Source organism: Leucopleurus acutus (assembly GCF_964270905.1).
Source record: "Leucopleurus acutus genome assembly, chromosome: 7".
Lineage (NCBI taxonomy): Eukaryota > Metazoa > Chordata > Mammalia > Artiodactyla > Delphinidae > Leucopleurus > Leucopleurus acutus.
Window position 1 is genome coordinate 58,252,277 of NC_139150.1, and position 25,518 is coordinate 58,277,794.

Here is a 25,518-nt window from a genome sequence, read left to right on the forward strand (position 1 = left end):
TGTATATTTTTAAGTTGGATATACTACATTTACATTTAATGTAATTTTTGTTTTGTTTAAATCTATCATATTATTTTCTTTCTATTTGTCCCACCTGTCCTTGGTTCTTTCCTGAGTTCTTTCTTTTTCTCTCCATTCTTGCCTTTTTAAATTGATTTTTAAAAATTAATCCATCTTCTCATATATTTTAAAGCACCCCTACTTTAAAGTACTTATTATAAAAATTTTAGAAAAAAGTACAAGATAGTTTTATTACATAGTTATCATTTAGTAAATGATGCATTTCTTTCCAGTCATTTAATTCTTTGTTTTAATATGTGTGCATAATTTTATACCTCCTCTTAATGATTTTTCATGTCATAACTTTTTCCCACAAAGTACTTAACCACTTAATGGCTAAATTACGATGTATTATTCATGGTATTGTGATGTGTGTGTGTATAAAATTTTACATATATACAATTTCACATATATACATTTTATTTTTAATCATTTCCTATTAGTGAACATTTAGGGTGTTTTCACTTTTATTTTGCTATTACAAATAATGATACAATCTACAATTTCAAATTCATAGTTGTTCCTTACTATATTTATTTCCTTAGAACTTACAGAAACTCTTTTTAAAAATCATAAAGTTAAACACTTTTCAGATTTATAATTTTACAAATTATTATACTTTATCGAAATTCTCTTAACTTATGAAGTCTAATCATAAATATGACTAAGAAAAGAAACCTAAACTATTAGTGAGCTATTATTAACTAATAATTCCTACATGTGTGTACTTGTGTAAAGTGAGCTATTTTGTCATCTCTGGCATTCCAATCAGACATCTGTTTAATATAATGCATCACAATGATCAGAATAGTAAGTATGATTCACCTTGAAATTTTTGTCCTGTTTTTCTGGTTAGGGATTGTGTGCTTACACAATCAATCAATAGGGTGATTGAATCTATAAAATTAAAGGACAATTTAGGTGGAGAGCAAGAAAGAGGGAGGAAAAAAAGAGTCTAATTGTCTATTTCGTATCAAGTTTTCCAAGATACTTTTTGGATAATGGGACTGTTTCATTCCCTCATCATTTCTGTGGCAACATGTAGTTGTAACATTACCCAGCATACCTGTGCTTTGCCTTGCCTTAATTCATTAGGTTGGTTGGCAGTCAGTTGTTGGTCCTACCATATTCATCACTATTTGGCAAGGTGATAGCTACTGCACATCCTTCTTGATTTGGCAACTCAATGAGCACATTCTCTCCTCCTATCCACAGCTGTGATCCTGAGATGATCACTTACTCCAAGTCCTATCAATGGGGGCCAACAAGCATCCATTCTGTTCGGGGATTTCTGTTTGTGCTGTTGGGGAATTAACTCTTCCACTTGCCTGCTTTTTGATGTTATGATCCCAAAGTTTCCAAGGACTGCATAGATTGCTTAGAACTGACACTGAGAAAGTAGAAACCAGGATGGGAGAAAGAGAGAGATGCCAAGTGTTGAAGATATCACCTGAGTTCTGAGTCCAGTTGTTTCTGAAGATTGTATATTTCTACTCTCTCAACATAAGCCCATTCCTGATCTTTAAATATATGAGCCTTGTCTTTTAAGCTGAGTCAGAGTTTCTGTCCCTCACAATAGAAAGTCCTAACTTCATGGATCTCTCCTTTCCCTTGTAACACTTGTCACAGTGTAATTTTATCATTATTTATTTAATGCAAACCTCTCTCCCTAGGCTGCAATCTCCATAGGAGAAGCAGCAGTATCTCATTTGTTCACAGTTGCATTCCCAACGCCTACAACAGTTCTGACATAATATTGAATGATTGAATAAACGATCCAAGCCAAGTATTTTCTTAGCCATGTTCCCAAAGAGTTTTTACGGACTTGAGAGATGCCAGTTGTTTCAAGATGATAATACTTATATACATCCTAATGCACTTATTTGTATAGAGTAGTCATCATGAAGAATTAAAGATTGCCTATGATCTCTAGTTTGAATGATACCAAGGCTTCTTTCTTTGCTGTATGAACTTGGGCAAACCATTTCTTTAAGCCTCAGTTTGCTTACCAGTGAAAGGTGCTCACCTCAAGGCAGGCACCTGTAGATAGCAGCCTCTTGGTAAGTAGAATTACTATTAGTATAAAGGAACTAACCAGATAACCGGGGGGGAGAGGGAACATACATAGTTAGTTCAAAACCAAAGTGCTTGAGTGGACAAAAGCAAAGGCCAGGGCTGCGTAACACTGACATTTTTATTAGAATTCATTTGTAACAAATGGAACCTGTGTCAGCAAAGAACTGATTTTCATACAGACTTCTTTCGCCACCAATGTAACGAAGTAAGAAAATAAAAAGCACGCCTTTCATTCTGTAAAACATTTACGCGTACTACTAATTAGAGGTAATTGTATTTTTTTAACAAGCCATTTTACAAGTTGTTTTTTTTTTTTTAATTTTTCAGTCTATGCATCCAAAACGAGAGCAAAGAACACAACTGTTATTATCTTTGTAAAGACACTCCAAGCTTGGATGGCAAAGCCACATAACAGATGGAGAGGATGGATCTGTAGCCTTCTGATCTCTGCTGGAGTATCAGGGCACCCATAAACCCAAAGGAAACTAAAATCCAAAATAGGAAAAAGAAAAGGTAATGAAAAATAAAAAGCAAGGCCTAAAGCAAAGCGAAACCAAAACAAAAAACAAAAACAAAACCAGGAAAGAAAAAAATCTGTACATTACTGCAGAATTTTTCCTTTCCTTTTTCTATATTGGGTTATTTACATACACACAAACGAATTTCTGAAGCAGTTTCTTACAGATGGGTTCAAGTAATAACATTATTGGGTGTAGAATCAATAGGGCAGTGCATAGTATAAAGGTATAGAAAGTGCAAAGTTCCCTAGAGGCCCTTCCCTCCCCTGGCTGTCCTCGCCATTGTCTAACCATGCAAATCATTTTTAAAAAAGAGCTAAAATAAAGTTCTGTACAAATCACTTTTTATATATTTTGATTTTTTTTACCTTTGTAACTAATTACAAAATTATACATAACTACACGTACATAGGTAAATAATAGCACCGTACTGGTTATGATGATGAAAATAATCGGAAACTTGAAAGTTTATGGTAATGGTAGATAAAGATGTTTACCTGGGAAAAGAAGATAGAATGTTTGTACAGAAAAGCAGAGTGGAATGCACATCAATGACAGTAAGGGAGTTAGCTCTCAGAACAGCTCCTGAACAGTAAGATATCTGGAATATTCTCCTCCTCGCTCGTCTATGGTATGCATCCCGTTCATTTTCTTCTTGTGATGATTCTCCCCCTTTCCCTTTGCCAAATGGGCAGTTTTGGTTTCAGGGAGAGAAACTGCTCATTGGCCAATCGTTCTGGTGTGCAGTACACCATCGGATTCTACCTGTCCAACATGGCATGTCTGCATGACGCAATGTCTGTCCGACCCCCTTTGTTTCACTAAACGAAAATCATAGCACTGAGTAATCTGGCACTTGGATAAGTCTCCAAAAGATACAAACTAAAAGAAAACAACAACAGACCCACATAGTGCACATTCTTCTCTTGTTCTGATGTAGGTTAGAGAGTCTCATTCTGAGGTAGCCTTCTAGATACTTATTATTATTATTTTTTTTTAGTATTATAGTTTTTTTTTTCTTTTTCTTTCTTTTCTTTTTTTTTTACAAAAGTGCTCAAATATGATGCTTGCAAGTGTTTGGTCTCTTGGATTTCATTCTGCTAGTGATGGGAAAATGTAGAAAACAAAACTCCTTCCATGCAGAACATCAATGAAGCTAACATTAAACCAAAATATTTTACCAAAACTCTTTAATAAGAGTTCCTTGGATATTCTGAGTGTTCTTTAAAATCATGTAAGATATGGCAAACTCATGCCATTGTCCATGGCTTCCTATAGAAATTATGTTGAAAAATTTGGGGGGGATATATATATATATATATACATATATATATATTTTTTAATTTCTCCTTTTAGAAAAATCCTAATGAAATAGTAAATATGTTCAAAGTTGACAATCATGTTTGTTAATAAATTAAGTTTGGTGCAGTTACTGAATGTTCCAGAGCAGATTTGGAAGGGATTACAAATAAAACAAGTAGCTTTTCCTGATGTTGACAATTATGAAAGGAAGAAGGGCCCTGATTATCCAAGTGCTTTGGGCTGGTACAATCACTAACATCCCCGACTTGGTTGAAAACTAGGAATGCATATTATTCAAAGAGTTTTTGTACATGTGGTAAACAGATAATGCTTTAATTGGAAGAGAAACACATACGAACAAATAATGAAAATATGAACCAAAAGCTGAAAAGAAATGCTATTAAAATAGGCATCAATTATAAGGCACTCTAAATGCAAAACTAAAACCAAAAGAAAACAAAGTACAGCACTTCCCAGGAATGCCGTATGCCACAAAAAATGTTTCTGACTGAACAGAGTAACATGAGTTTGGCTTTGCCCCTGTTACATATCATAAATGCAAATTTCATAGCACATACTATAGACAATATACAATTGAATACACTGTTTTTTAAACATCTTGATAGCTGATATATTACAACATTCTCTCCTCCTAAAGGGATATGCACTGACCTTTCCCACATGCACACCTCTTAGATATTTAATAATGTTTTATTGCACTAGAGTGTTAGAAATATTGAACTTTGTTGGAAGCCTGGCTAACAAAATAGTATTTGTGAATATGGTTAGGGGGGTGGGGGGAGATTGGGTAGGAAATTAAGGGGGTGAGGTTTGACAATCACTGATGTGCATTCCTCGTTTCCCTTAAGAATTAAAATTGTGTGATATTGAGAAATATCAGTATGTCATAAAATTAATAACAAATTGAAAAAGGTGTTACAATAGCTTCTCTACCTTAAAAAATTTAAAAACTAAATCATGGAAGAACTGAATGATAGCTATATCTATCTTTTTGTGTGGACACACTATATATACATAGACACCCCTATAAAATATGGATATATATGTATATATGTTAGCAGCAACTTTATACTTTGCGCCTCCCTGTTGATTCCAAAGAACAAAACAAAGTTCTCTTTGATTATTTGAAGAAAATGGGTACTTTCTCAGCAATGAAAACCAGACAGAAGTGTAAAAGTAATACCAGACGAGACCGATACTGTAGATTAAGAGTATTGCACAAAAATGTGCAAATTTTCCAATTATTTGATATTTCTACAGCAAGGCATCACAGATAACAGTTCTACAGCTTAAAAAAACCTACAATTTGGAAATAAAAAATGAAGAGTTATGTAACTTTTTTAAAATTCACTTTATCGAATGATACATTTTGTTAAAAAAAAAGTTTACACAGTTAAAAATGAAGCACAGGTCAGCAGTATCTTTACAATACTAAAAAACTAAATCAAAGACTTTCTTTTTAAACATTCCCCACCCCCTTTCCCCCTAAAATGTTATCATGAGTAGTATGCTGGGAAGGGGCGATGTCAAAGCAGAGTCCATTTTGTCATGAGAAGCCAGCAAAGATCTTGCCCTGAACTGCTGCACTCAGGCCATTTCTCTTTGTACCCATCAAGCAATCCTGAACAAGATGGCGGTTCTTTGCTGTGATTTCTTCTTCCCTTTATTTTGAATCCTTGAGGTATCTGTAAATAAAATCCTTCAGATGCCTCATCAGTCAGGACTCTCTTTATTATTTCTCAGGTTAGATTATTAAACTGTGAATTCTTGGTCCACCCGGAAGAGTTTGTTTTTTTAAATTTGTTTTGTGTGTGATAGTCCCACTAAGTGGTTGTTAGCTAGAAGTTAAGAAGGACTTCTCAAATGCCCTGTATGGCTCAGAAGAGACTCCATGGATATTGAAGGGCTTGCAGTAAAAATCCAAAGTGGGTCAGGGGTTTCTACGTTGCATAGTGATCAAAGCTGCCCAGGTACTCTAGCGCGGCTCGATAGCAGAACTGATACTGATCCTGCCGGAGACAAAGCATGGGGAGAAAGAAAAGGGGCCATGAGTACATTTTAACAGAAAAGTGGAAATCGATGTTGGAAGACAAAGCTACACCTAGATGGGGGCAAAATCACTGCTTTCGCCAATCAATTCAATCCAATGACCAACTGTTTTGTTTTGTTTTGTTTTGAGCAAAGAACCATTAGCCACATGGGGTACTTATTAACTTCACCACTCAATTCGACTAAAATAGTCTCCTAATTCCAAAGTAGTAACAGCTCCTGTGAACATTATCTTCCAGACATATGTGAACTGTTCTCCAAGGATAGTACCAGACAATTACCACCAGCTAAACATGGGAACTCCTTATATGTCACAGCCGTCTTTTAAAATTATCTAATTATTTGAGGTAAGTAATTTTCTGTTCGCATATTTAAGAGAGGCCTATGCAGACACATATTGTCCTGAGGAAAATGTGGTTTCATTTATCTTCTGGGCTGTTGCCAGAAACATTTGAATTAAAAAAAAAAATCTTATCAGACAGTAGACCTTGTTGCCTGCAGTCAGAATTATTCTCCATTGTTTCTGATGTGTTTATATAAGTGAGGGAAGCGGCCAAAAGGTATCGTTGTGATGAACATCAGGCACACAAAGCCGAATACACAGGGCGCTGAACTTTTAGGCTTTTCATCCCTTGAAAATGGCATCACAAGACTGGCTGCCCATGTCAAAAAGTACCTGTGCCATTTGGCCTAATTCATTGCGATGGCTAGTTAGTTGCCTGTTCTAGAAAGACCCACACTAAACTAAGACAGCATGAAACATGTCCTTTTTCAGACAGGGAAGAACACTGTCAAATGGGAATAAGTGGGGGCATTATAAGATAGAAAAATTATAATTTACAGATGAAGAAGGGGTGAGAAAAAGGAGGATTTTCCCCATAAAAGAAACTTATTTTCAGTAGCCAATGGGGCTGAAAGTAGATAGTCTCTATTTTGCTTAAATGTGCATTTTTCTACAATAAAAATGGTAATGCAAAATAAATGGAGTTTGCTTTCCTATCTTGTCACAGTAAGTTGCTTGGCTAAGTGTTAAGGCTTTTTAAACGTCCAATTTCCCTCGTCACCCCCAACACCCATTAAGTTTGTCAGGCTGACATAATGTTTTGAGTATTGCAAGCCAAATGCTTGCACTATTTTGAAATCAAAGTCTGGAAGATACTGTGGGTTATGAATTTAGGAATACATATAAATTGTATAATTTGGTGGCCTTTTGAGAAACAGAAACACTATCTATCACTTATATTATCTTTAAAATGAAGTCAGTAGGTCAGACTGGCTAAGTCATGAATTCCTATTATTCTGAAAAATATCAGAATTTTCGTATCAATTCTTGGAGTAGAAAATGGAAGGCTAATTTCTCTAGTGCATATCCAGGACGCAAATATTTTAAAATACCATTATTAAGAAATGAAATATAGAGCAGTTGATGATACCTAGGCATATAGAAGGAGGATGGAGGCATAAAATGGGCCAAGGGTCTATTATCTACCAGGTATATTATCTACCATTGGGCTTTTTACATATATTAAATTCATGCAATGTATATCACATTAATGTATATATATATATATATATAATGAATTATATGAAATTGCCATTTTTATAGGCCCCAAACAGTGACAGTTTAACATGGTTCAATCTAATACGTCATCTTAGATAACTTCCAAACCAGCTCTAAGACATTGACACTGTCACTCCCATTTACAAAGGGGGAAAATGAGGTTCAAAAATATTAAACAACTGGATGCTTTTCCTACAGTATTTTCCTGCATTTTGCCTCTGGTGTTGAGAGTCTCTGGACTCTAGGAGATCTTGGCAAACAAAATGTATTATTTGGTTCTTGAGATGTGACAAACAAACTCCTGGAGATTTTTCTCACCTCTGTCTGCACCATGGCTGGTCGTTGCGTTCTTAACATTTTGACAGTCTGGAAGATATCTACTACTCCTTCATATCTCATTCTTTCCAAAACAATGCTTAGTGTTATGAAGACTCCAGTTCTTCCAACGCCCGCACTGTCATAATAACAAAGACAACATTACTGGATGAGACACTCACGGTCTCGGCCACATTTGCTTGGAGGTGGACGTATGTCCACCAGCTTCCATATTACATTGGGTTCTACTACAGCAATGTTCAGGAAAATGTGGTGTTGGGTTCATGAAATGATTACTCTTAAGACAGTGTGCCATGATAACAGGTGAGAATGAATGTGGAGTAATTAGGATTAAGTCTTATAAAATATAATAACCTTTCAACTGGGATTATATGTCATTTTGGAAAGGTCCAGGAAACATAAAATAAATGGATAAAAGGAATGGTAAATAAAATACAGATTTATACTCTTCACGTAGATCCTGAAATTTTAAACTTTGCCTGCTTAATATTTTTAAAGTATGAAATAATTGATATTTTTGAATTTTATTTATTTTTTATACAGCCAGTTCTTATTAGTTATCTATTTTATACATATTAGTGTATACATGTCAATCCCAATCGCCCAATTCATCATGCCACCACCACCCCATCCCCCACCACTGTCCCCCCTTGGTGTCCATACGTTTGTTCTCTACATTTGAAATAATTCAGATAAGGTAAGACAAACTGGGTGCCTTCAGATTTTCTTGTAGTCACTTAAGAATCTGTGCAACATGTCCCATCACCTAGACGTAAAAATAAATATGAAGGTATATAGACTATTCAAGTTCAGACATCAGTTTTGATATGAGAAAGGAGATTCTATCAATATAACAGGATTTTTGACATGGGATCCTCATTTAGTCTTTGGAAGGGTCTATGAATATCTTATATGTATGGATTGTGTAAATATATATATATTTTTTGTTTCTGAAACTTACAACTTTAACAGATTATCAAAGGGGTCTCTAAACTGGAAAAAAATCAAAGAAGAAGAAGAAAAAAAACACAGTGGTTAAGAGCCACTGAGCTATACACTTATCTACTATTTTTAGATGTTCAGTAGCTAAAACACCAGGATTCTTTCCACCACGTTAGCAAGGTTTTGAGTTTCTGTTTTCTTTAATGTTTTAAGATGATTCCAGAATTGTAACAGCAGCAAGAGAAGAAAATTAATTCATAGCTTTTGTGCTCTTAAGAAGTAGGAAAGCATCTGGAGGTTTAGGTAATGAGGAAAAGAGTGAATAATCTGAAAAATCCCTACATTTTTGGATCCTAATTAAACGGCACGTGCAATGCTTGGGTACAGGCTGTAGAAAATGGATGGATTCATTTACTTCGGGATGTAGTTGATATACAAATAGTGTGTCCCTTTATAAACTGGGTTTTCTAAAGAGTCCTAACAGAAATGTAAGTGAAGCTTTAAAATCCATAGGCAGGTTTTACGGAGTGACTAAGGATAACCAGGCGCAGTCAAGGCTCTCTGTTAAGCTGGAGTAGATGACCTTGAAGGTCCCTTTCAACCTTGAAAGTCTCTCTTAATCCTGAGAGACTGTGATTTATGATCTTTTTGTTGAATGGTCCAGGTACTCCAGAGTCTATCTTACCTTGCTTTGCTTGCTCAAATGTAACAAAAATATAGGGTTTCTGGCTTTCTACTAGGTGCTTTCAAGAAAATAACAGACACTGGCCTTATAACTTCCAAATTTATTGACTTTATCCTGTTTTTAATAAGCTATAAATGAGTGGTATTTTTAAAATATCCCCAGATAAGAGAAGATATCTGGAAGTCTTTAAGATATATGAATAACATGTCATAGTATACAAAGGAATCTTTGTATATACAAATAGTTTTGTGACAAAAGCAATGAAAAGAGACACATGCATACACACACTTATTTATACTTATGGGAATGCCTGAAGTTAAAGAAAAATGTGTTGAACATATTCTTTTCTTTATAGCTTATACTGGAAAATCTGGATTAGGATTTGGGCAAATTATGTGGAAAATTAAGGGGGATATCCAGGTAATTCAAGTCCCGTATATACCACCCACTTTGTCTGAATATCGAGTCCATGCATCATTTCCTACATGCTCTTTGGTGGTCTAGAGCAAAGAACTTTGGATAAGCTCAACACACAGCAAATGTGTATAAATAAGGTCTGCTTCTCATATAATAGCACACTGTGTGTCCCAGAAGGGGTCTTGGAGATCAGCTGAGAAAACTGAGGTCTAGAGAAATTTCCCTACTGTCACAGAGCTACATGATGATAGTAGTGGGACTAGAGCTCAGATGTTTTGAAGCCCATGTCTAATATTTCTCCTGTTTTGCGACCTGTCTCCCATGTCACTAAGAACTGTAGTTTGGGATTCTGGCGGGGAAGCAAAGTAAAATTTTTAATAAACTCTTTCAAGATTTTGACCATAAAGAGATTACAAACTGAAACTAAAAAATATTAGGTGAATTCCTTTTGCTAGAAGGTTTTTGCATAGTAACTTCCAAAAGCACTAAATTTATGGTAATTGTCCTTTCTGAACTGTTTACTTGCTATTTCTGTTAGCTTCAATGACTTGAATTATAAAATGCCGTGGAAACTATTGAAAATAATTAACTTGAAGGTGCTTCATTTTCTGATGTAGCAACAATTTTCAAGCAAATTGCAATTTTAACTGAGGTACCATTCTAATCACTTATTGACTGAAAAGAATTAGTATTGTTATTAAGGCTTAATAACTATTTATAGTTTTCTCAAGAAGGCAAACATAGGAGAAAGATACAGAAAGATAATTATCAGGGTAATGCTATGAAAGCAAAACAAGTGAGGAATGATAAACTGAACAAATTATCACTCGGTGGTGTACAAACAATTCCTGTTACGGTAAAACAGGCAAAGAAAACACAGTTTGGTTCTTTGTTACAAGAGGCAAAATTTGAAGATAAAAATCTTCCTCTGATTATTTTCACTTTGTGGAAAGAAAGAGAAATGAGTCCTTGCTTTAGGGTTTACAATACACTTCTGAGAAAAATAAAAATAAAATTTCAGTTATGCAGATTCACAATAAATTGGTACCAACAATGAATAGACAACAGTACATACTTTCAAAGTTATTGCATTCAGCACAAATGGAAACTCATCATTCCTGATTCTCACCTGCAATGGACTGAAATGGGTCCATCTTGGCCAAACTGCTCTTTTGTTTTATGGACTTGGCCAATGAAGTCAATAAATCCTTCTCCAGACTTTGGCACTCCTTGCTCTGGCCAGTCAGTGAACTGGAACTGCCTCACGGTTCGGGACTGCCCGTCCTTTAGAGAGAAAGCCACGTATCCAACCGCAAAGGAGGACGCCAGGAGGATTCAGCCAGTGCACAGACCACAATAGCAGGCATGATTTTTTCCAAAAAAGGAAAGAAAAAGGGAAGAAAAAGTTAGAAACATGTTTAACTAGAAAATTAGTCAGTATCTTACCTGCTATTAACACTGTCTACATTCACATATATTTAAATTGCAAATTTCTTTACTCTCACAATGCCCATTAAAAACCTGAGCTTTCATAAAAAGCCACCTAGTTCCCATGTTAGTAAATGCTCTGAGCCCCAAAGTTTGCCTTCAAAACCAAAGTGGAACATATACACTCCATTTCAAAATTTTCAGAATCCAATAACTTCTTAATACTGAAAGGAACATCCAGGCATGTCATCCAGACCAGAGATTTTGCTATTGTCATGATACCTTCACATTTGCTGTGTTTGCTTATTTGCAACATCGTCAAATGACAACTAGTGACACTGAAAGGATCTGACGCAAATTGGGTAGCTGGATTTAACCTGGATGCCCCACACGTCTCAGAGGTATACTATTTCTAGCCAAGGCAGTATACACAGCGTGTACCAGGCGACTGTGCTGTTGAGCAGGAAGTGAAGTGTCCCTCAAGGAGACAGGAGAGACTATTAGTAGATAAATGTTGTTTTCTGAAAAAGGACTCTTCCTGGCTGACCACAGGAACTGAGGTGTCTGTGCGGGGCTTTAACATGGACAAACCAAAAGCTAGATACAGGAGCAGTCTATCTTTCCTAAAGAGATTAGGCAACATTTCTCTGATTCATGAAGTATAAATGGTTTCAAAAGAAGACACTAAGGGACTTCTGATTCCTTCTGGAATCGCACAGTGTTTTTGGAAGCACAACAAAAGCAGAAGGGACCCTCTGTTTACAGAAGCAGGAATAACGATTATGACCATCAATTTTCTTCCCTCAATCAACAGAGAGAGAGAGAATGCAAATTCCAAGTTTACAGGGGCTGATTGTATTTGAGGAGTCCCTGCTCCTAGTTAAGGCTTCAGTTTGGTCCTCCTTTCCACTTTTGTAACAACTCCCTCCACATTAAAGTCATTTTGGATATAGATGTGCAAGTTCCCAAGATTTTGGTTAAGTAGACAGAGACCCAATCCTTCTCGTTCAGTTATATGGAGAAGAGGGGATGGCCCAACTCGAGATGGACATATATCAACCAGCCTGGTGGTTTCCATACGAACAGGGCATATTCCTGACTGGAATCATTTGGGAATAGAAATAAATTGGGAGCTCACATCAAGTTTGTGAGAATACTGAGGAATATGAAAGTAACTGCTTGGCCCCATAACAAACTTGTGGAAGGTTACCATGGAAGCATGATTTACTTCCTTTTGATTCTAGAAGAGGTCTGAAAAGCACAGGAAGGGAAGCCAGAGGCTAGGTAATACAGATTTGTCTTCCTCTGCTTGTCCTGGGGATTTCATTTCTGACCGTAGTTGTTTTTAACAGCATGTGTACAGACCTTTACGATCTGGAGGAGAGACCACCTGACTCCATTTAAAGGCTACCTGTTTAACAATACTGTATTCTCAAGTGCCAACTTGCTTTCTAAACTGGGAAGCTGAGATTAGAAACATACTAGGAGCACAAACAGCAAATGCTATGGCAGCTAAGAACATTATACAATCACAGAGAGGCTTCAAAACAAAACATAGGAACAAGTTCCTGCTTCAGTGTTTCTTGTCTCTGCCATTTGCAGAGCCTGGCTCCTACACTTTGTCGTCAGAAATGGTTGGTGAGTTCGCTTGGAATGCACTCAGAGTTTTCACTCACATATCTAGCTTCAGATTCTGAAAGGGCCTGCTTTTTCCTTTTTTTTTTAAAAACAATGTGTCACCAAGGCATGCTTGCTTGGGCAACTCAAAACGAGACCTAGGGACTTAACTGCTGTCTTGAGTATAGTCACCTTCAGAGTAGTTAAGACTTCAGACTTCCTGGGATTAACAGGTCTGTCACCTGGGCCAAGCAGCCTGCTAACCAATTTCTCTTTCACTTTAGGTCAACAGCCAGGGCCAGGCTTTGGGGATTAGTAGACAATCTCTAAACATGAGTCTTGGTTGAGAAAGCTGCTTTCCAACAAAAACAATGGATCAAGTAAATAGCTCTACCCTACAGTTTTATTCAACCCACCCACTGTGACAGTTCCAAAAACAAAGCAGGGCTTTGGACTGACCCCACTCTCTCCTAAGATGTCTTTGTAATCATGGTTTGAAAGTGGCCAAAGGCAAGGATATTAAAGTTTATGCATAGGACATCTTACATCAGGGCTGAACCTTGCACTCAGCAATCTAGATAAGAAATGCAGAATGAAAATTAGCCAACAAGGGTCGTGGGTGCACAGCTCTCATGGACAGACACATTAGCACACCGAGGGATAAACCATGCCAGGAATCAAATTAGAATGTGTAAAGCTTGTCAGATTCTTCTAAAGAATGCCATTTGCTCAGCAATTTTAAAATCATACCAAATTAACCTCCAAGCCAACATGACCTAAAGGGCTTAGCAAAACAACAACATATTTACAGCCTCAAGTAATGAAGAAGTCAAAAAAGCTCCAAAGAGAATAAGCTGAGGAGGTGAATGTAAGCACAGCCAACCAATCAATAAATGCTTCCCGGCACACGCACTCACCAAGCACGTCCCCAAAGTTGGGCTGCCAGATGCTACATTTGAATGTGAGCCAAGCCTGGGCTTGTGAGAAACCTTACAGGACAGGAGAAGTTACTCTTATGTTTAAAAAAAAAAAAAAAAATCCTCCAGGATGAGTGATTTCTTTTCACTTTGGGAGTATGGTCACTTGGAAAATATTTCTCCCAGGGATGCATTTTAGACTACTTTTCAGTTAATGGTTAAGAGCATAAGACTGTGCCAACTTACCCTGGCATCTGTGACCTTGAATTCTCTTAGTATATATTGGGGCATGTTGTACTCAGCCATGGGATCTACAACAAAGTACTGGTATCTTGCAGATCGTTCTGCTGGCCAGTACTGGTGACATTTCTCCTAAAAAAAAAAAAAAAAAAAAAAAAAAGATTAATGTCAAGCTACGTAAAGTGTAAATAAAGTTTTGTTTATCATGTATCTATATAGTTAATGTCTTTCTTTCACTAATACAGTTTTAGAATTTAAGGTGATTCCAATCGCATATGACTCATTTTCTCTTTGAAACCATAGGTTCCCTGAGGATAGGGAAATCATGTGGTTCAATATTTGTGCATGTTATCAAGCACAGTACTTGGCATACAGTAGGTGCTTCATACACATCAGTTGACTGAATTCTTCAATAGGGTAAGCATCTTCATACTTACAAGTTAGACAATTAATTACATCAGGCCTCGGACATAATGCTAGTCACGTTAATCATGCATTGATCAACACTGTGTTTTGGAATGAAGAGAACCATCAAGTGTCAACACAGAAAGAAACCTCTGAATTGACCTAGTCCAGTCTCCGTCAGCTGAGGAACCTGGAGCCACGCAGTTTTAATGACTTCAATAACTAAATCAGAAAAGTCAAGTTACTTTCCTAGTTGGTATTTTTTCACTCTCTCTGTGGGCTCTAAAAAGTTGGGTTTTGGATGCATCTCTACCATTGAGTTTATACAAAGACGAGAAAGAAAACATCTCAAGCACATACGGCAGAATGCTTGTATCTATTGAATCTAAGTGGTAGGTCCTTAGGTGTCTCTAACGCTATTTTATATATTTTTCAGAAGAATCATTTTTTAAAAGTAAACCTGAGGTTACCAGATTATATCCTTAGAAAAACTACGTAACTTTCCAACAGTTTAGTGGGAGTGGAAGATGCGCAGGTAAAAATTTGCTTCAGAGATGAAAAAAGTCAAGTTCCTTCATACAGAGTAATGATGGCACCCAAGCTCTAGCTTGTCCAGAGCGAAAGGAAGTAAGAACACATTGAGAGTCAAAACAAGTCAGACGTATTTGTCTCTATGATTGTGTTTCACTGGAACAAAAGTACCAGTTCTTTCTTCAAAACATACAAATGAAAGAATTTGATATGGCTTTGCAAGTTAAAATTCAACACAGTAATGAATGGCCCAGAACACGTCCGGAGTACTCTTGTGTTTCAAAGAAATGACGCTGGCACTCGGGTTTTTAAAATGAAATCCTCATTTCTCTTGTGGTCTGAGTGTCTTATAAGGAGACACTCACTCTGCCCATCTCACGCAGCTTGGTGAGCATCACAACGATGGTGGAATTGTGCTCCCACAGCATCCGCCAGAAGTCCTCGGTGGTCTCCGCCAAGGGCCCCTGGGTAGCGATGTAAGCTTTCTGTTGTCTGAATCACAGAGAACGAAAAGAGATGTTGAAGTCATCAGAAAACATGCAAAGGCTTCACATTTGATATGTAAACATCAAACCAGGTAATAAAAAATGAAAACATTATTAATGCTATTGCAGTAAATTCCCATTAGGATTGTGTAATCAAATAAGAACATTTAATACATTTGGGGGATTTTGCAAAAGAAATTGCTTTGCTAATATTATGATGTATGTCTTTATCATTGTTATTTAAACTTCAGAGCAATGCTAACAGCTCAATTTCATGTGTCATACAAATCACTTAAGAAACACTTAGTTGTGCAACTTCGTTTTGTAGAAATGACTCTTACACAATCTACTGAATTTATATAATATGGTACAAACAGTTCCTTTATTAACTCCTTCCACATCCAAATGACTTCTGAAAGAAGAGTGCACATGGACAGATTAAAAACTCTGTGACTGCTTCTTCTTACTCCTCTCTAAAATAATAAAAAAGCGAATACCAAGGGACTGGATGCTGACCTCTGCAGAAAGAAAACACTTTGAATTGAGATGAAATTCATGCTGGCTGTGAAACTAGGGCACATGTAAATATCAAGGCTTTGGACTGTCAGGGGAGCAAGAGTGTATACCTGTATCCGTCAATAAAACTGGCATTGATGTAATCAGATCCTTCTACTCCTCGGATAGGCTGCAGGCATACCCTCGTGGATTCATATGGCATAATATTAACAAGGCGATTTTTGAATTTATTACATGGAAGATTGGCACTGATGAATCTTGAGGTGTGAGCTTTAGAACTGGCTAGACGCTGTTGTAGGAAAAAAGAAAAAATCAAAGATAATTTTAGCCTGTAGTGTGACTTCAGTGTACCCAAGATTCCCTCATTAGATACAAAGATTTTGTTTGCTTTTAAGCAAAGGACTCTTCCAACTGTACTGCTTTTCACTTCTACCTAATGAGTCCATATAGACTATGGAAGTGTTAAATATTATGTTCTGAGAGTATGAGCTCTCAGTTTAAATTAGGGCACAAAAGAGCTCTAGGTATTATTAGGAAGCAAAGGATAGAAAAGGGAAGGAGGAAGAAAGTGTTTTACAGTCAGACACCTGAGGGAGAAGGTCAGGTGAATCTTGTAACTTCACAAATTTGAAAGGTTCAGAAGGACAATTCCAGAATGACTGTTCCTGAATTACCACATCACATCTAATATCATACCTTAAATTCGAGCTCCATCCCTGTGACATTCTCTCCTGTTTCTCTTTGTGTCAGCTTCTGAATGTAGGCATACAAGTTTCTAGCCGGCACTTCGGTATCCCCGCAAGTCACTGCCTCCGACAGTGCATCGTGGATAAAGATGTACTGGTCTTCTGTCTGAACCATGTAATTCCTCTGGGCTCTCATTAAAGTTACATGGCCGTAAATGTCTACAGTTTTTTCATGCTTTATTCTTTCTAACATGGCGTCTATCACAATGAAACAGCCAGTCCGGCCAACTCCCGCGCTACAAGGAAAACAGAGAAAATAAAGGTCCAAATGAATCTCCTGGGGAACCAACACATCATAACATTATTCTCATTACTTTTAATTAACGACGTTTTAAATCCATTAATTCTACTCAAATAGCTACTGTGACGATTTGGGGGCATTCTAAACCAAAGGGTAGGGAACAAATTAACAAGTAAAAGGTGATTGGTTTCAAAATGTAAAATTATTAAATCTGTAACTACTGTGCTCCTTGATCATGTAACACAAAGCAGACATTAGTTTGAAATTATTATGAAAAAAACACATTTAGGCTTTTTACATTAAAAGATATTTTAAACACTGGTCAAGATCGAACTAGGCTTTATCATTTTACAAACTATTTCAGTCTATTTTAGTTCAATTTATTAAAAAAAGGAAAAAAAAGAAAACTAGTAAATCATTCAACCTGAAACATTTCACACTCTAAAACTCAGCGAGGAAGTTTTAAAACCAATCTAGTGGGAAGTGTGTAATTAAAATATTAAAATGTTGCTGCATACTCAAAATAGTGGAGTGTATTCTCAATGGAAAGAAATTCTTAATAAAAAGCAATCACTAGAGAGTGTGGGTGTGCTTCTCGCTTTTACTCCTTTTTCTTCCAGAGTTGAATGTATTTTGAAATTTTAGGTGAAATTCAAGTATTCTGTGTGGGAAAATAAAAGCCTCAGTCTTTGTTACTGAAGAAGCTCTGAGGCATTTTTTTAAACTCCATTACTTATATGGACTTCTGGGTTGTTCTCCAGTTGGTGGGAACTGATTCAAAGAAGAGGAGGTGAGAGGTCAATGAAGCACAGTGACAAGTTCTGCCGCCAACGAGATAACCTAATTCACTGAACTGGATTACGGAGTCCGGTGGTTGGAACATTGGAATTTCCCCGAGTGTGGGAAAGAATACTAACAAAATCACACATCTGTGTTCTTACATCCAAGGTAAGCCTTTTATTGTCTCTAATTTTATCAGACCCTTCTGGCTGAGTCCACTTATGTGTCACGTATGGCTGAATCCAAATGTTTTTCTCGTTCTGATCATGGATGCTTACCTGGCTGGGAAACATGTAATCAACAGGAATAGGTTATATATCAGCACCTTAGACACCAAGCAACAGACAGCCTCCTTCATTCACTACGTACCAGTGTTCCCCGTCATTTGTATTTCTATGTGCTCATTTATTTGTCCACCTGTGCACTGATATATCCATCTCTTCATTCAATGAGCAGTGAAGTATTTTGCTAAGTAACATAGGGGTTACAACGTTAAAGGTGACTTAGATCCTACCTAGAGCTCAGATTATCAACGGAGATAATACTTCACATAAATATTTATAACACAAGAAAAAAACGGTGTGTTGGTTTGTGGATGATGTGGCATTTGAACCAAGTTTTGAAGGACAGGAAAGGATGGGTAACTGAGGAGACTGAAATAGCAAACAAAATAGAATGGCTCTGGGAGCTGCATGAAAAATTTTCATAGGCCTAGTGAAGCACCAGTGCAAGGGATGTACCAAAACTTCGTATAAATGAGTTTAATGAGCACTAGGGTACCTGATTCAACTGCCAAGTGGCTGTAGGCGGTAAGTGAGCATTTGGTAACAAATATTACCTTTATGTAACTACTGAGCAGCATAGATCAAAACCAGCCTCCACATAGGAGCCCTGAGGTTCAGATACTAGTTTATGCGGAAATAGGATATAACCACTATTTAAAAATTGTTTACTTTTTTTGTCTTGTCAGATGTAAAAACTGTCAGTATCTAGTCAGAGACTCCATTCAGGGTTTAAACCACAAAGTGACATGCCATTGAAGTGTAATGCAAAAGCCTTCGGGAAAAAGAGTCTGAGAGAGGATAGCACATTTCCTAGCACAAAACAATTAGGAACCTGATGCACTGAGATCCACGAAGTCCCCTTTTCTTTTGTTAGTTTTACCCAAGAAACCTGTAAGACGGCAAGTTTTCCCTTACACTCTCCACCTTCTCCCTCCCCCATACCCCCAGCAGGATTATAATCACCCTCTGTCCCAGATCCCTGTTGTCTTAAATACCACCCTACAGTCCCAGTCACATCGTATTATTAGTTAGTCTGGTAGGGCCACTGTCTGCAAATAATGAGCATATCTTGAGAGCAGGAACTGCATTTTCTGTTTTCTGTGCCCTGCACCAAGCACGCAGTCAGTGTGCAATGATGTCTGTGAAGAAGTGAATGACTTAGTGATTGGCATGAGAGGCCTTGTATAATGAGCATCCTATCCAGATTTGGTAACAGGATCCCTCAGTCAGTGGAAGAAATCCTACATTTGATAAAGGTTCAGAACTATGTGGAGAATACCTGAAGACTCCACAAAGTGTCTGATAGGGAAGAAGGAGACAGGAAAATGCTTTGAGTGGTTTCCACATCTTGGTCTCCTGATAAGCCATCACACTGCAAATAAAGAAACTAGGTAAGAATTAGCCTGGAAGACAGAGGCAGCCTCCACATTTGGTGGGTTCTAAGACTAAGTAAATCTTTTTCCTTTTTCTGTGTTGTCTTTCTAATTGTGCAATACTTCCATCTAGATACAATTCCATGCATTTCTACCTAGTGGAAGACACACTGTAAGCCATATAACTGAACCCTATGAATCAAGTCCAATCTAGACAGTGGCAGGAGTATTTTCTCCAAATATGCATCGGGGGCCATTCCAAATGTCTGGATGATGCATGGTTCTGTATTCTGGCAAAAAGATACTACAGAATCTTGCAAAATTGGTAGGGATAACTCCAGACCCTAACAATTTCAACCTCTACATGGTGATAATAATTCATTTTTTTTTTTCCAAAAAAAAACGAGGAAGGAAAAAAATCAAACATGTGCCTGTGTCTACCTCATGAATTGTGGGAAGAAAAGAAACAAAGAACAGAGGCTATGACTTTTGCAAAGCTTATTTTTTCCTCCTCCAAACACAAAATATTGTTAACAGCCCAATCTTGCTGTTCATATGGAAGAGAGGGAAGAAAGTGTCCCTGGAACTTACATGTTACCTCTTTTCTATGATGAAGAGTTCTTGGGGGTTTTAAATGTTAGACGTGTCTCTTAGCTTGAAGCAAGACCCTGAGGTTCAAAATACTTTTTACAGATACCAGTGGCTGGGTGTCCCTGAGACAGTCACTTAACCTCTCGTTTTTCTGTTGTTCTTAAATCATGATAGTGCTGATTCACTCGTTAATTATCTAGTAAGTTTTAAGGCTGAATTAAAAATACAGAGTGTTTTGCAAACATGAAGAAAGATGCAGTCGCTTTGTAGGTACAAACTCCATCTACAAATTCTACCTCTAAAGCTGACAACAAGAAATAGGAAATGTTAATGCCGGGAAATTTTTGATAGAATCACCACAGGATCATTTGAGATCAGGCTTTCAAAATCTTGCTTTAATCTACCCCCTCAAGCTTTTCTTCCTTTCCTCCCCATATTTCCAATAATAATACTTTACATTTGAGGAAGTTTCTGCTTTCACACGTATTCTCAAGGTAAATGAGATGGCAGTGAAACGCCCTCTCACCACAGGGCTCGGCGTCCTGGAGGTATTCAGCAAATGTCTTGTCAGTTTCTTTTCCCCTTCAATGATTCACAACATTGGGGAACTTCCCTGAAGTCCTATAGCTAATGGTAAATGGCCAAATAGGGACTCAAATGCAGGTTCTGAGATGCTAAACTTTAGCACCCCATTTCAGGGCATCACCATTACTTCACATGTCTTTCTGCCATCTGGGTAAGCAACAATCGACAAACATGGAAACTTTCTTGTGACCCATCCCTCTATAACATTCCTTTAGTAGTGCTTAACTCTCCCTAATGAAAGTTCCTTGAAAAGCCTTTCTTCCTGGGTTTCTATGACTCTGATTGAGGGATTATGATGAACATCAGATACTCCCCTTTGGGTTGATGGTAGGAAGGGAGGAGATTTTGTAATGATCTCAAATACAAAATAACCTGAAACATGTTGCATATGAAATTAGCCAAAAAGATCTGTGACTCACATAATGGTTCCACTGACTCTAGGAAAGGGTAGAATTTCTCTCACGTTGGAAACCAAAATCAAAGATCAACTCTAAATGTCATCTTCAGAAATCTACTGGCAGCTCTTTAGACTGTGCCTCAGTATGTAACGCTTTTTTCTTTTTTTTTTGCGGTACGCGGGCCTCTTACTGTTGTGGCCTCTCCCGTTGTGGAGCACAGGCTCCAGACGCGCAGGCTCAGCGGCCATGGCTCACGGGCCCAGCTGCTCCGCGGCACGTGGGATCTTCCCGGACCGGGGCACGAACCCGTGTCCCCTGCATCGGCAGGCGGACTCTCAACCACTGTGCCACCAGGGAAGCCCTGTAATGTTTTTTTCTATCTGACCCCGGTGCTGATCATCCTCCGACTTCTCTGGATTCTTCCATCTGAATCTCTTTCTCTAATTTACATATTTCTGCCAGCCCCCAAAATGGAGATAATATCCCAAAGTTCTGTCCTCCTTTCTCTCATTCTCCTTCATGGTTCAGCAATCATCTTAAAACAAACGATTCCTAAAGTAACAGCCCTTTCTTTGAGCATAAGGGAGACCTGTATTTCAGACTGCTCTCAGGTTTCTCTAGAAATAAACATATACCAAGAATAATCAGCATCTTCTCTGCTCAGATTCGGGTCATTCGGGTCTAAAATTTAAGGATCAGCTTGCATTGTGTTTGCCTTTTGCCCTGCACAATAACAAATTATAAATTTCTACGCATTCAGTTTCTACAATTTTATTCATCTATCCATCAGTGGTGTGCCAGAGCTGGCAAAAGTCAGTTGTTAAATTCTCAGAAATCCTGCTTAAATAATTATATTAAAATTAAAGGTAACACTCAAAATACATTGCTTCTTAATTATTTTACATTTATGCCCTTCAGGTGAAAATATTATATAATGGTATGCTACTGAGTATCTCTCCCCAGCTTTTGGATTCAGTGATGTCATATTTGTAGCCTGGAATCTGCCACTGTGGGAGTACTTACACCAACATAATTGACCAATACTATTCCCTACCTCCAACCCCTGCCACCCCAAGCTGGTAGTTACATATTACCAGCACAGAGACTATCCTAATTCATCTATTCGTACCACCACCCAGGGACAGACAGGAAATGCTCATTACTTTGTTCTTCCATCCTCATTTGCTATACTATACTCTTTCCTAAGATTCTGCAGGCTATTAGCCCACAAATATTTACTGAGTGCCTATCATGTGCTAAGATATCGGGGAAGTGGTGAACAGAAAAAACATGATCCTTGCCTCGTGGAGATGGCAGTGTAGTGGGGGAATTTGATATTAATAATCATATGAATCAATATATAATTATAAATCTCAACAACTGTTGTGATGTGTAGAATCCTGGAAGAGCACCTTTGAGGAAGTGTCATTTAAATTGATAGCTGTTAGGAACTGGATTGCGTCTCCTCAAAATTCATATGTTGAAGCTCTAACCCCCACTGTGACTGTTCAAAAAGAGGGTCTTTAGGGAGGTAATTCAGGTTAAATGAGGTCATAATGGTGGGTCCCTAATCCAGTAGGGCTGGTGACCTTGTAAGAATATAAGAGACTCCAGAGATCTCTCTCTCTGTGCACAAGTATGCAGGAAAGGCCGTGTGAGGACACAGCTAGAAGGCGACCATGGTAGATTAGGCCAAGAAGAGAGATCTCACCAGAAACCAACCCTGATGGCACCTGAGTCTCGTACTTCTGGCCTCCTGAACTGTGAAAAAATAAAGTTGTATTATTTAAGGCCCTCAGTCTGTGGTACTTTGTCATGGCAGCCCTAGCGAACTAATACAATACCTAAAGGACAAGGAATGGTTTGCTGAGTGAAGATGGGTGGGAAAGCTTTTGAGGAGAAAGAATATCCCAAGAAGAGACCCTGGAATGGAAAATAGCTTAGTATATTGGAGTAATTAAAAGGAAGCCAGGGTGGCTGCAAGGCAGTGAGGGAAAAAGGGCATGTTCTACACATTTATTTCCCATTTTAAGGATTGTTTAAAATTTTTATTACATCTATAACTCTATTAACAGCAATTGTTTAAAATAATTCTGTTTTACTCGTTCATAGTTTACCTTTATGACATGGCTCATCTATTCCTGAGTTCTTTATTTTGTTACATGTATTGGTTTGCTAGAATACGTCTTTGAATAATGCTTCATATAAAATATGCGTGGGTAGTATTATTTCTGATGTCTTATATATCTGAGAAGCTCTTTATTTGCCTTTACATAGGGCCAGCAACTTGGCTATGTGCAGGATTACTGGGCTCCAATATTATCTTCTCAAACTCTAGATATATTGCTCCACGGTCTTCCTTTGTATTTTGAAGAAGTCATAGGCCAGTCTTATTTTTTGTCTTTTAGTAGCAATTTTACCCCAAGTGCTCGTGGGTTTTTTCATTAACTTAGAGGTTCAATAATTTCATCTGGATGAGGCACTGGTCCCATCATTAAATCTGCATGGCTCTCAGGTAATAACAACACTTTTACTATAAGAGTCACACCTTTCCCTCAGAACCAGGAAGTTTAAACATATTTTAAGCTTTCCCGCCTCTGGGCTTTTGCTTATGCAGGCTCTCTGTCCTCCTTATTGTGTCCACATGTTGATATCTACCTTCCTTCAAGACTCAGCTCACATGCCGCATCCTTGACCAAGACTTTACCCTTGGTTTATTTCTCTTTGGATCCTTATGACGATTTATACCACTTTATTGGCAACTGCCATACCTTATTTTTGTTTTCTGGTTATTATCTTTATGCCAGTTGATACTCTCCTTTAGGGGAAGAACAACAGCTTCCTTGTCTCTATTGCGTTTGACAGTTTCTCCTGGCAATTTCCATGCCAGGGAACTCAAAGGTGCTCAACTTGAGTTGCAAATTTTTTAAAAACGTAAGTTTAAAAATATCGTCTTCTTCTGGATCAATAGCATGTACAGGAACATTCCCCCAAAGGCCCCTGCATGGGAGTATTCCTTTGCTACATGTTTATAAAGATAAAGGGAGTTCTTATAACTTGACGAGATGGAATCAACCTGTGCTTATGTTTTACTCCAGTTGCTCATAAATAACAAACCTCAGGCACCACATTTTTCTTAAGAAATTGAACGTTGAACATTCAGAGCTTTTAAAAGAATGCCAGCCTACTTTTGTTTGAATTTCCAAGTTCCCGCAGCAGCACACATTTTACTTCCTTCTCCAATTTGCTCTATTTTTCACCCATCAGTATCTGAGTGCAGTGCACCTATCAAAATGAAGAATTGTAGTTCTAAAAGCAAATGCATTTTTCTTTGATCCTGAAAAACTTAGCTCCTCATGGCGGCGATAATGATGGAACCTTATTTAGTGCTGTTTGTTTTTCATCATTTCAACAGCCTTCAACGTGAAACATGATAAGAACAGCAAAACTGATAAACCACCCTTATTTTTATCTATCTTCTGTCGGAGTAGTTGCCAAGCACAAAGACAGATTTTTCTAAATATCTTTGGAAAAAGAAGAAGAGTGCATAACCCTGTGTTTCAGGCTGAGGCCAGCACAATTCGGGACACTTATTATGTTACAGAAAATTCCAGCAAGAAGGGAGGAGGACAGCACTTTTAAATCGAGTCTAGGATTAGGTTGGTCTCTGTTACCCTTGGAGTAAAACCAACTTTCTAAGTTACCTTCGGGTGAGGACAGTAATTCCACTAAGGTAAATCAAATTATTGACAAACTTTTGCCTTAAAAAAAAAAAAAAAAAAAAAAGGTTTCAGTGAGTGATAGACATTCCAGTGTTTGCAAGCTGAAAAACTAGGCAATCCACTAAACAAATATGCCTACTAGGAAATTGTTATTACTTCACTATTAGCATTCATCCAGTTACAACATTTGTTTTCAATTTCTAAAAACATGATTGAGTTAGTCCCAGGAGTTGAAATATGCTTAATGTCCCGTGATGTGATACGGTAGTAATGTGCAAAAGGAAAACATTAAGAGGCACGAGGGGGCTATTTTGTACTCAAATCATTCTGAGTATGTGCTTAAAAGTTGGCTTTTCTGATTAATCTGGTGGAGTTTTAATGCTGACCCTTTACTGATACTTCAATGATATGGCAAAGAAAGACAACAGAATTAGAAGATTTTACAGATCATTTAGTTGCGTGCAAAGACAGTACAATATGGCCCCCAAATCATGGTGAGCATTTCATACGTATATCAGCTCGTGCTTTGATTGGATATTATAGTTCAGAAAGAAGAATGGCATTTATGAACTGCAAGACTATTAAAAAAGGAATCTAATAAAATGGATTGAGTTTTATGACTGAGACTTAATAAGATTAATCAGATGACTATCCTGATAAAACTGAGATGTGATCCTGATATGACTACTGTT

General features: G+C 37.5%; 1 protein-coding gene across 7 annotated transcripts in view; it reads right to left on the reverse strand.

The window, feature by feature from the left end:
* Positions 1-4,268: 4,268 nt before the first annotated feature.
* The window catches only part of PTPRD (protein tyrosine phosphatase receptor type D), a 1,574,709-nt gene continuing 1,553,459 nt past the window's right edge, over positions 4,269-25,518 (reverse strand). For all 7 annotated transcript variants that reach the window (XM_082842820.1, XM_082842821.1, XM_082842823.1 and 4 more), the window contains 7 exons: positions 16,803-17,088; positions 16,217-16,395; positions 15,471-15,597; positions 14,176-14,301; positions 11,097-11,251; positions 7,906-8,041; positions 4,269-5,986 (listed from right to left, as the gene is read on the reverse strand). In XM_082842820.1, coding sequence (XP_082698946.1) covers positions 5,918-5,986; positions 7,906-8,041; positions 11,097-11,251; positions 14,176-14,301; positions 15,471-15,597; positions 16,217-16,395; positions 16,803-17,088 — 1,078 coding nt within the window. In that variant the 3' untranslated portion in view covers positions 4,269-5,917. The remainder of the gene's footprint in view (positions 5,987-7,905; positions 8,042-11,096; positions 11,252-14,175; positions 14,302-15,470; positions 15,598-16,216; positions 16,396-16,802; positions 17,089-25,518) is intronic.